Source organism: Engystomops pustulosus, chromosome 9 (genome assembly GCF_040894005.1).
Source record: "Engystomops pustulosus chromosome 9, aEngPut4.maternal, whole genome shotgun sequence".
NCBI lineage: Eukaryota > Metazoa > Chordata > Amphibia > Anura > Leptodactylidae > Engystomops > Engystomops pustulosus.
In genome coordinates this window covers 10778296-10790647 of record NC_092419.1, presented here as the reverse complement: position 1 = coordinate 10790647, position 12352 = coordinate 10778296, and the positions used below count along the sequence as shown (strand labels likewise).

General features: G+C 42.5%; 1 protein-coding gene across 2 annotated transcripts in view; it reads right to left on the bottom strand.

Moving 5' to 3' along the window:
• The window catches only part of SLC8A2 (solute carrier family 8 member A2), an 86716-nt gene that overhangs the window by 52576 nt on the left and 21788 nt on the right, over positions 1–12352 (bottom strand). For both annotated transcript variants that reach the window (XM_072125595.1, XM_072125594.1), the window contains exon 2: positions 443–2263. In XM_072125595.1, coding sequence (XP_071981696.1) covers positions 443–2190 — 1748 coding nt within the window. In that variant the 5' untranslated portion in view covers positions 2191–2263. The remainder of the gene's footprint in view (positions 1–442; positions 2264–12352) is intronic.

The window sequence follows — 12352 nt, the reverse complement described above, 5'->3', positions numbered from 1 at the left end:
CAGGAAAAATCGGCGCAAATCGGAAATATTCGGGTAACACGTCGGGAAACCGTGAATCGGGCCCTTAGTAAATGACCCCCAATGTGTCTGGTTAATTTTTCAACCACTCTAAATCTTTTTTGCCTGGCTTTGACTACTTAGGAGCAAGGACTAAATAAAAGGACTTTTGTTGAGTAGATTCCAGGAGATGACTTCTAATAGGACCTCAACAGTTTCTAATTTGGGTTGGGTTTATTTTTGTATTCATTTGTCTGGGCAATACCATCTATACTGTCATGGTGGCATCCATCCTAGCAGTGTTGTCCTCTCCAACTGCTATGAAGCCTGTTGTTCTACCACATCTATTCGAAACCCATTTTCTAAACACTATAGGACACATCATGGTAGATAATAATTTTTTCAAGACACCAAAATAGTAGTAGATAAAATGATGGCTACTTACACTGTTTCATCATTCTGGAACTCCAGCTCTCCATAGGCATCCTCAAAGTCGATTCCTCCTCCCCTAGCTGTACCTTCTACTGTGCGATATGGTATGACAACAGTCCCTCTTGCACCTGAGTTGCGAACCACTTTTACTTCCAGTACACCAACACTTTCACTGACATGAATGAGTTTCTCCTCAAATGTAAATATTCCAGCATGGTCATCGTCCAATATGGTCACTGTGGCAATGAGCGGAGAAACTAGACGTGCTTTGGGACGCCCTTCTCCATCTGGTTCAAACATTCCTTCTGCATCACCTACTCTTAAGTTCATGAGTCGTACAAAGAAGTGCTCATCTTCCTCAAAGATGTCATCATCAATGATTCCAATCTTAATTTCTTTTTGGGTCTCTCCTGGTTTAAAAATCAATGTTCCTTCACTATATTCATAGTCAGAACCAGCATTGGCAGAACCGTCCTCTGTCTTATAGTCCACATAGAATGTGCTTCCACCTTCTCCTCCTTGGCAAACAATATTGAGCGTCACAAATCCACAATTTTCCAGACATTGGTAGTTGCAAGGTTGGAAAAAGATCTTGCTTGTGTTCTCCTCTCCAGACTCAGACGTCACCTCCTGAAGGTTGGCTGGTTTTTTGCTATGGTCAGCTGCATGTTTCTTCAAGACGTTTCCTGCACCTATCATCATACGTGTGGCTTGGATGCGATAGAAAGCTCTGCTCTTTTGTTGGTGCAACAACGCATAGTAATTTGCCATTTCTACTAGCTGGTCCAACTCACGTTCTGGATACTTTTGCTTCAGTTCTTTCAAGATTCGGATGACCTCTTTACGGCTTTCGTCAAGTTCCTTGGCTTCAGCAGCTGCCGCTGCACTGTCTTGGACTCCAGGTTCTTTAGTTTCTGCTGGCACCACTGCAGAGGCCCCCAACTTGCCATCCATTTCTATGCTTTTGGGGAATTCCCCCTCGGTCTCAATGATGATACCTCTACGTTTGTCTGCGCGGTACCTTTTGTAAACATATTTGTAAAAGAGAAGACGCTTGTCTGCTATCCATGCGAAGACCACACAAGCTGGAAAGAATAAAAGAGTGACCAACGCCTCCCAGACCTGGACACGGCCTGGAGAGATGACAGCGAGAATGAGGTACAACCATATGTAAGCAAAGATACTCCAGGTAGCTGTGACAAAAAAAACTCTTGGGTGCTTGATCTTCCGTGACTCTCCATTGGGAATGACGTAGACACAAATGGCAATAATCACAAACATGTTAAATGCCGCAGAACCCACAATGGTTCCTGGCCCTAGTTCACCTGCCTGAAAGTTGTGACCACACACCTCAATGACCGAAAGGAGGATCTCAGGAGCAGAAGAACCTAGAGCCATCAACGTGAGATTGGAAACTGTCTCATTCCATATACGCACTGTTGCCACGCTGGTTTCTCCATTAGGTTTGGTCAGTGTGATCTCCTTCTCTTGAGATGTGATGACCTCAATTGAGGCCATGAAGCGGTCAGCGATGATAGACACCCCCAGGAAGAGGTAAAGCATTGCTACAAAGTAAACTACAGCCCGGGCCGCTTTGTCTCCTTTGGATGGATTGTGGGGGCTCCAGACTGGGAGCATGATGCCCGGCTGACATTGCTTCTCCTCTTCTGCAGTACAACTTCCGTTTTCTGACGTTTCCGATGAGGCCGATGCAAGTAAAGACACCACCAGGAGGATGCCCACTCTTAACAAGTATGCCATGACTGATTTGTTTTTCGTGTGGAGGTCTTAAGCAAGAGGATGCTGGATTTAGGGTTGCCCTGGATAAAGATGCCTATGGAAATAAAGAAATATACAGAATTTAAATTATAGATTGATTAATTATTATTTCTGCACATAATGCATGCGAAATTCGTCATTTATTGCAAAATAGATGAGGGAGTCACCGCATTCCTTCCAAGACATCACCTATATCTTTTTATAAGCTCAAGGATTTACACATCACTGCGAGGAGAAGCCCCTTAGCACTGAAAATGTCTTATTATCTCTCAAAATGGCTCCTTATACCAACTGCTACTGTCTCTTAACTCCGCCTCCCTCAAACTCCTCCCACTTTAGCTGCCACAACAAAGCTGCCACACAAATGCCACATACAGGGGGTACAGACACAATTGGACAGAATAGGAAAACAATCCGCAGCATCGCAGATTTATAATTGATATCTCCCTTATAGGAGAGTTTGGGCCACTTTAGAGGAATTTTGGTCAGGAGTACCACCTGTAAGGCCCTAATGGTAGCCATAATCATATATGAACTGGCAGTCTAACAATCCATAGGATATGCCATGGTAACACAAAAATCCCATATTTCATTAACTTTATATATAAATAGCATAAATAAAGACACAAGACAATAGGGGTCATTTACTAAGGGCCCGATTCACGTTTTCCCGACGTGTTACCCGAATATTTCCGATTTGCGCCGATATTTCCTGAATTGCCCCCGGATTTCGGCACACACGATCGAATTGTGGCGCATCGGAGCTGGCATGCACGCGACGGAAATCGGGGGGCGTGGCCGAATGAAAACCCGATGGATTCGGAATTTTTAAAAAAAAGTGTCGCTGGTCACGTGCTTACCTTCACCCAGCAAAGGAACGTGAACTCCGGCGGACCTCGGCGGACTTCAGTGCAGCAGCGACACCTGGTGGACGTCGGAGGAATTGCCTTAGTGAATCGCCGGAAGACCCGAATCCACCGCAGAGAACGCGCCGCTGGATCGCGAATGGACCGGGTAAGTAAATCTGCCCCAATGTTTTTAATGGAGAAAAATGGCCGCGATGTTTTATAATTGGGTAACCAAGAATAAATATTAATAAATAATTTCCAACATTAAAATAATAATAATATTAATGAATATTAAATAATTAAAAACTGTTACTTTAAAACATGAAAACATTCAATCATATAATATGAGCTGGGAGACCAAACCCCCACTAACAAACAATCGCGACAAGATTAAGTGAATCAATTAAGGGCGGGCTGGGCGGGCTACTGCTCTCTGAAGGTCTTGAAGAACTGGCCCAGAAACCCAGGTGACAGCTCCTTATCAGCTGACCGCCTACTATATTTCACCTGGAGACAGGAATGCCAATGACCCAGCTGATTACCAATCACAGCTGATCTTGCCTAACCACCAATCAGGTGGCATTATTTTCATGAGGAGAATTGCAATAAACATCACACAAAAAAGAGCGGCAAAATTCAACTCTGACAGTCATCGCTTTAAAATCGCGCGCAGCATGGCACATCCTGGGCTGTATTGGACCACAGGAGGAAGCCTTGAGTCATATCTGGCAAACTTTATCTTGGGGTGAGGGCTTGGGTGCCCACATAAAGGGCTCTGAGTGCCACCTCTGGCACCCGTGCCATAGGTTCGCCACCACTGCCCTATGCATTATATTAGATCGGTGGGATTCAATATCGGCCTAGCATGATTGTCACGTCTCTGGTCTGTTGTGCACAGCACGTGTCGACATGATAACTTGCATGGGTAATAACATGGTGACATTTTTAAGGACATGCTCATTTGACAGATTTTTCTGACAGAAAAATCTGCTGCAGAATCAAAGTAGAAAACCAGGGCCGACTGTCAGACTTCTGCTACTGAAATCTGAATGAAATTTTCTGGTAAAATTTGCAAATGATTTAGCCCTACACCATGCGGTTACTTTACGTGTGCCCCACTCACCCAAACAACAGCAAAAAGGAAGTGTCCTGTATGAACTGGAGCGTGCCTTTCCAAAAAAAAAAAAGTGACACCTCATACTAATTGGTTTGATTTAACCCCTTAACGCTCTGCGCCGTAGCTCTACGGCGCAGAGGTATAAGGAGTGTATGAAGAGGGCTCACGGGCTGAGTCCTCTTCATACAGAGGTGGGGGTTGTTGCATATTGCAGAAAACCTCCACCGCTAATGACCCAGGTCGGTGCTTGCACCGATCGCGGCTATTAACCCCTCCGTTGCCGCCGTCATCGGGGGGCGGCGATCGGTTGCCATGGTAGCCTCGGGTCTTCGTTTGACCCGATACTATCTGGCATCTGCAGATTCGTTACAATGAGCCAGTGGCTCACTGTAATGAATGTGCTGCAAAAATGCCATATATTGCAATACAGAAGTATTGCAGTATATGGTAGCAGCGATCTGACCATCTATGGTTAATGTACTCTAGATGGTCTAAAAAATAGTGAAAAAAAAAAGTTTAAAAAAAATAAAATAAAAATAAAATATTAAAAATTCAAATCACCCCCCTTTCCCTAGAACTGATATAAAACATAATAAACAGTAAAAATCACAAACATATTAGGTATCGCTGCGTCCCAAAATGCCCGATCTATCAAAATATAAAAACGGTTACGGGCGGCGGTGACCTCCAAGGCGGGAAATGGCGGCCAAATGTCCGAAATGCGACTTTTACACCTTTTTACATAACATAAAAAATGAAATAAAAAATGATCAAAATGTCGCACAGACCTCAAAATGGTAGCAATGAAAACGTCGCCTCATTTCGCAAAAAATGACACCTCATAAAGCTCCGTGCGCCAAAGTATGAAAAAGTTATTAGCGTCAGAAGATGGCAAAAAAATTTTTTTCTTTTTTGTACACATTCATTTAATTTTTGAAAATGTATTAAAACACAATAAAACCTGTATAAATTTGGTATCACCGCGATCGCACCGAACCAAAGAATAAAGTAGGCATGTTATTTGGAGCTAAGAGTGAAAGTCGTAAAAACTGTGCCCACAAGAACGTTTCAATTTTTCCACATTTGGAATTTTTTTTCAGCTTCGCAGTACACGGCATGTTAAAATAAATAACATTACGGGAAAGTAAAATTTGTTACGCACAAAATAAGCCCTCACACAGGTCTGTACACGTAAAAATGAAAAAGTTATGGATTTTTGAAGTTGGAGAGCGAGAAATGAGCCGAAAAACCCTCCGTCCTTAAGGGGTTAAGATGGATAAATGTACGGCCCATCTTCATACTATCTGGTGCAGCCATTTTAGCTGTGAAGACACGCCACTTTTCCTGAGACCACACTCCTATATAAGCATGTAAGCATCTAAAAATGTTCTAAAAATTGTCTAAAATTCTTGATATATGTAGCGCAAGGCATTTCAGGCCCAAATCATGACAAAATTCTGTCAGAAATAGCAAATAAAATCTGAAATGTGTGAGGCAGAAGAAGCAACAGGGCCTGGTTCACACTGCCTGCCATAACTCACAGAGCAGGAGACGTGCTGATTGCTGCCTCTGATAAATGTGCCTGTTGTTGCTGAGAAAAAAAACCTAAGTAATAATTGTTGTCTGACAGAAGGGCCATGTTGTTTGTGTGGTTTACATGTAATTGCTCAGCTGGGCCAATCGCTGTGCCACCTCACGCTGTGCCAAGCCCTTGTTTGCCGCTGTCTCAAGAGAGATGTCAAACAGGGACAGACTTAACGTCTGCACTATTTATACACCTTCCACCTCTGGGAACGCTCCGAAACGCGCTGCACTCCCTGTGTACCAGAGACATACAGGAATCCAGCGGCAGGTGCTATAGATTTCATGCCGCTAAACAAGAGAAGCCCCTGGGAGTCTCCCGGCCTGGCTGTGCACATGGATGCAAGAAGATTAATGCTTCCTATAGGCCCGGGGCGATGAAAAAAGAACATTAGGTCCCATTTTGACAGATGGGACGGACTTATGTCTTAAATTTCATCCTGTACCTTTCCTAAAATTGATGTATGAATTCATGCATTTATTAAAGCCTTTTATATTCCTCATTTCCATGTTTCCGGGAGAGTGTGATCATCCTATCTGGAGCGAAAAAAAATCTGTACTTTATAAAAAAACATTTCTTCCGAAAAATTGCACCACACCAATCCAGAGGCATTGTCTGGTATTGCAGCTCACACTGAGCACATTGTTTAATTAGTTTGCAAATATTCTCCCATTTTTACAGAACCAACCATTAAATACTGGACTAATGTGGTTCTTTGTGGTGAAGTTTAGGATGGCCACCATCTTGCCCACCTCCCCTGTTATTCTAACCTGCCCTGGGTATCTTCACCTTAAAACCCCTACATCTTCTCAGCTCCTTACTCAAACACAAACTCACTAATTTATTCCTCCATGCAGCCTCTCCCCATGGTAGTAGGCTTCCAAAACCTCCCTATCAACTGAGCCACTGGCCCAATCATTACAGACTGGACAGTGACAGTGACAGGAATTAGACCCTTAAAGGGCCTTAATGAATAACCAGGACTATATACATGACAAATGCACACTAACAATCTCAACAACATTCCCAAACTCACACCCTTGGGCCCCATGCACACGTCCGCAAAATACATCCCCGTAGATGGCTATGGTGCTCTGGCTTGGTACGGTGAGCACAACGTGTGCTTTCCGTTCCGTGCTCGCAAAACAGATGGAACTTGCTGTCTCTTTGGACGAAAAACTGGCCGTTCAGTGTGATTTCCTATAGAGAGTGAGGGCTTCTCTTCTTATCCATCACGTTGACCAGGGCTTGCCCGGGCTACGGCCATTCGTCTGAATGAGGCCTTACACACAAAATTTGTGATGAGTAGGAGGGTCCAACCACTGGAACACCCACTGATCCTAGGACTATTTTCCACCATAAGAACTGAGTAACAGGTCCTGCAGTGAGTCCATTGGGACTGAGCTGAAATCTATCAGTGTAACCTGTTCAGGACCCGTTTCTCAGAATCCCCAATACCAGACCTCCTCAGAGAAGAATGTTTTTACTAACCCCAAACATAGGTGATAACTTGCTGATCATAGGGGGGGTCTAACCGCTTGGACATACCACGGATTGTAGTACTACATTTCTCCATAAGTGTACCAGGTCCCGCCATTGGGGCTGCACCTCAATCCATCTGTGTGACCTGTTTCTATCAGGATCCCCATATTGAATCTCCATAAGCAGAAAATGTCTACCCTATACATAGGTGCTACTGTATAGTAAAATAAGCAGGAACTCCTTACATCATAGATACCTATTATTTTACCAACTCCACCAGAAGTCCAGTGGATCTCACCTCTCCTACACTCATAGTTGGAGATTTATCATAAGTCTCTTAGAGCAGAACTGTTCTAGTTGCTCATGGCAACCAATCAGAGCGCAGCTTTCATTTCCCCACAGCTATTTATAAAATTAAAGCTGAGCTCTGATTGGTTTCCATGGGCAACTAGAACAGTTTTACCTCAGAAACTTGATGATAAAATCTCCCCCATAGACTGTAAGCTCTTGTGAGCAGGGCCCTCACTCTGTAATGTATTATTTTATTTGTATATGTCCCCTATGATTTGTAAAGCGCTACGGAATATGATGGCGCTATATAAAGATTATTATTACATTATGGAAGCATCCCGGGGTGTACATGAGGTACTGGAAGATGATTGTCCTCTTCTCATTTCTGTTCTATTCTCTCTTTTCTGGTTAATAAAGATGCAGGGATCCAGCTGTACCTCACTACTAATGATGAGGATAAAACTCCATTCACTGGATGTGAGTCACAGCCGCTGCGGCGCTATAAGTATAGACAGCGACAGCAGAACGGATTTTGTGGATGATGAACAAAGGGATAAGTTAAGAAGTAGTGAAAAAATCATGAGGTAAAAATCCAAAATATACCATATATAAATGTACCGGAGACAGCTTTCACACCCCATTTAATATGGTAGAAGTTTATTCGGAAAAAGCGCCATCTATGTCATCAGACTGAATCTGGTATTGCGGCTTTGTGTCAGGGGGTTTTGAGCATATTGGTGCTCATTTACGAAGGTTCCGTCGAACGCATTTTTGTCGGGTTTCCTGATGATTTCCGTATTTTGCCGAATTGCCCCGGGATTTTGGGGCATGCGATTGGATTGCATGCCACAGAAATTGGAGGGCGGGCCGCCGGACAACCCAACGGATTCGAAGGTGTACGAGGTGTGATTTATGCTCAATTTGTGTCCTGAGTGAAAGGTGAGCGCAAGTTTGAGTAGGCTAAATTAACCCGTACAGTTGTACCCCACGTCACGTGACGAGGCGGCGGCGTCCTCGCCGTGACACTTATATGCACCAGGAAAAAGATGGTGAATTCCGGCGAATCTCAGCGCAGAAGCGACACATGCAGGAAATTGGACGCACGACCTTAGTGAATCACGGCAGCTCCGAATCCTCGTCAGACAACGCACTGCGGGATCGCGACAGGACCAGGTAAGTAAATCTGCCCCATTGACTTTGGTGATGGTCCATTATATATGTCATCTATATCAGATTAGGAGTGGACTGACACACAGGACCTCTGTGAATGGCTTATTTTGCTCCCTTCTCTGTGTAGTGGCCAAACTGTGTTACTGCAGCCTTATCTGAATGGAAGCCAAGCTGCAGTTCCTGAGTCCGGTCAATACACAGATAACAGAGCTGGGTTTTTTCGGATGACAGAACCAGTCAGTTATTGGGTGTCCCAAGTTTCGGACCTCCACTAATCCGATCATCAATAGCAATGAGATAGTAAACCCCTTTAATAATACTCGAAAATACCGGCAACAGCCCATAGATGACTGTGGTTCTCTTACTGGGGAACAAATCTGATTTTTTTTCCCTCATCCTGAACAACATCTTCTAATATAAAAGGGAATTCATCATTTGCTACATTTTTGATAAGAAGACTTGAATAAAGCAAGAGAAAAATTATTTTTTTTTTGTTCTGCTTCAAATTGGATCCTGATGGAACAGGTGCAGGGTGACATCAAATGCAAAACTGTGCATTCTGCCATCTGCTTGATGAATAGTTTCCGTTCACTTCTTTGCCATCTATGAAAGTGATGTGAATGACTTGACATGACAGTAAGTGTCTGGTCATAGCGGCCGGGGCGGATATTATTATGGCATTGTATAAGCAGATGTAGCAGAGCTGAACGAATGAACCACGAATGACTGAACTATATATCCAAGATCTGCAACATTCAAATACAGACGGTCCCCTACTTAAGGACACCCGACTTACAGACGACCCCTAGTTACAGACGGACCCCTCTGCCCACTTTGACCTCTGGTGACCTCTCTGGATGTTACTATAGTCCTAGACTGCAATGATCAGCTGTAAGGTGTCTGTAATGAAGCTTTATTGATAATCCTCGGTCTAATTACAGCAAAAAAATGTTGAAACTGCAATTGTCACCGGGGCAAAATTTTTTTTTTGTCCGGAGCTACAATTATAAAATATACAGTTTCGACTTACATACAAATTCAACTTAAGAACAAACCTATGGAACCTGTCTTGTACCTAACCCGGGGGACTGCCTGTATAACAAAACTTAACGTATGCGAGTTTTAATGATATTATACGTTGTCTGCCATCTTTGCTCCTTCTTACCATCTAATGCTTGGAGAAGAAAGAGGAGGCGTTGTCCGTTCACACTATACTACCAGGACAGAAAGTTATAGGTCAGTGATATAGAATTTCAGTCCTGTCTCCCCTGCCTCCTGCTTGTGATTGATAGGTTTCTCCCCCTTACAAGCAGGAGGTAGGGGAGAAGTATCATACTACAACACATAGGACACACTGGAGCCAGCACTCACAGACACTGGCAGAGTGGATCAAAGTAATTTTATAATACTTGACCGCAATATGTATGTATGGGGGGGGCAGGGGCGTAACTAGGAGAGGAAGGGCCCCATATCAGTGTCTGAATAGGGCCTCCCCTTCCCATTTAAAAAAATATACACATTTGTATACTTACACATGTGAGTTACAGGCACACATTTATACAATCATATACACACATACACACAAACATGAATACATACACACACCATATACACATCACAGTTACAGCATATATACATCACATAAATGTGATATACATATTATGCTGTACATTATGCAGTATAATTTGTATACAGGCGGTCCCCTACTTAAGAACACCTGACTTACATACGACCCCTAGTTACAAACAGACCTCTGGATTTTTGTATTTTACTGTACTTTAGTCCTAGGCTACAATAAACAGCTATAACAGTTATCAATGGTGCCTGAAATTAAGATTTATTGTTTATCCTGGTTCTTATGGCAATCCAACATTTTTAAAATCCAATTGTCACAGAGACCAAAAAAATTTTGACTGGAGTTACAATAATAAAGTATATCGTTCCGACTTACATACAAACTCAACTTAAGAACAAACCTACAGAACCTATCTTGTATGTAACCCGGGAACTGCCTGTATAATGGTGCACATCTTCCAATCTTCAGTCTGCCAGGTTGGATGCTGGGGCCCCCTAACACTGCGGGGCCCCGTAGCAGCTGCTATGGCTGCTATCACTGTAGTTACAGCCCTGATGGGGGGGGGTCAGATCTCATTTTTCATATGAGTCAGTTAAGTGTCACTTGTAGTGTTTTTCAGACGACGCGGTGGTGATGGGTAATGTTATGGGTGATGGTGGGAAGGAATATGAGGGTGGGATTGAGGCCTTCGTGGCATAAAGTGCAAAAAAATAAATGAATGTTAAATGTTAACAAGACAAAAGAGATGGTCGTGACCTTTCGTAAATGTGGTTCTGGTCTCTTGTAACTCAGGGGTGTGAGGTGGAGGAGGTAGTTGCATACAAATACTTAGTTGTTGATCTTGATAGAAATCTTAATTGGAAAATTAATTCTGATAGGTTGTATATAAGGGGTCTCTCTAGTTTGTTTTTTGTTTTTTTTACGTATACTGCGTTCATTCGATGGCTGTAATAAATTACGCCGCATGTTTTATGATTCTGTGATAGCTGGATCTATTTTTTTTATTGTGTAGCATGTTTTGGATCAGGTATGTGTATACGAGATATTAACTGGATGGACAAAGTGATTAAAAAGGCGAGTAAAGTAATTACTCTGATCTGATCATATGGATCTACAGGAAGTCCTCGAAATTGACTTCCTGTATACACAGGAAACCCGCTCTGGATTGGTGGTTAGGCAAGGAAAAAACAAATAATTTTTTTGCAATTCATGGGCATATCTAAAAAAGTTGGGATTAAGCAAATCCAGTGTAGAGCTATTTTAAAGATGGGTAACGACACCACTTTTAAAGTATGTTGTGTAGGGTTAACCCCTTAAAGGATAGCATATCTTAGCATTGGCAAATATTATAACTTTCACAGAATTTTGTTTGCAATTAATTAAGAAGTATAACTTCGAGTCAATAATACACAATGTTACTTTTACAAACTGAATTGACGTTACAGCTTGTATTTTACTCCATAATTCTGAAAATGACACTTATACAGGAGGTCCCCTACTTAAGGACACCCGACTTAAAGACGACCCATAGTTACAGACGGACCCCTCTGCCCACTGTGACCTCTCTGGATGTTACTATAGTCCCAGACTGCAATGATCAGCTGTAAGGTGTCTGTAATGAAGCTTTATTTATAATCCTTGGTCCCATTACAGCAAAAAATTTTGAAAATCCAATTGTCACTGGGGCAAAAAAAAAAATTATGTCTGGAGCTACAATTATAAAATATACAGTTTCGACTTACATACAAATTCAACTTAAGAACAAACCTTGTACGTAACCCGGGGACTGCCTGTATACTAATATAGTTGATAATGCACAATCACCTTCCTGCTGTGATTTAGTGGAAGGGTTTTTGCTTTAACCCCAGTAACAAATTTAAAAAAAATGAAAGCACTCAAATGTATTTCAATCCTTGGGAATATTTTATTAAGTTACCGGCGCAATTCATCAGCCTCCGAACCCTATACATTACATAATTCAAGACGTGAATGGCAGAATGGAAAGAGATTAATATCTCGCTGGCAGATGTATAGATCTAATACTGCATAATGATCTAGACATCAGGATTAAAATACCG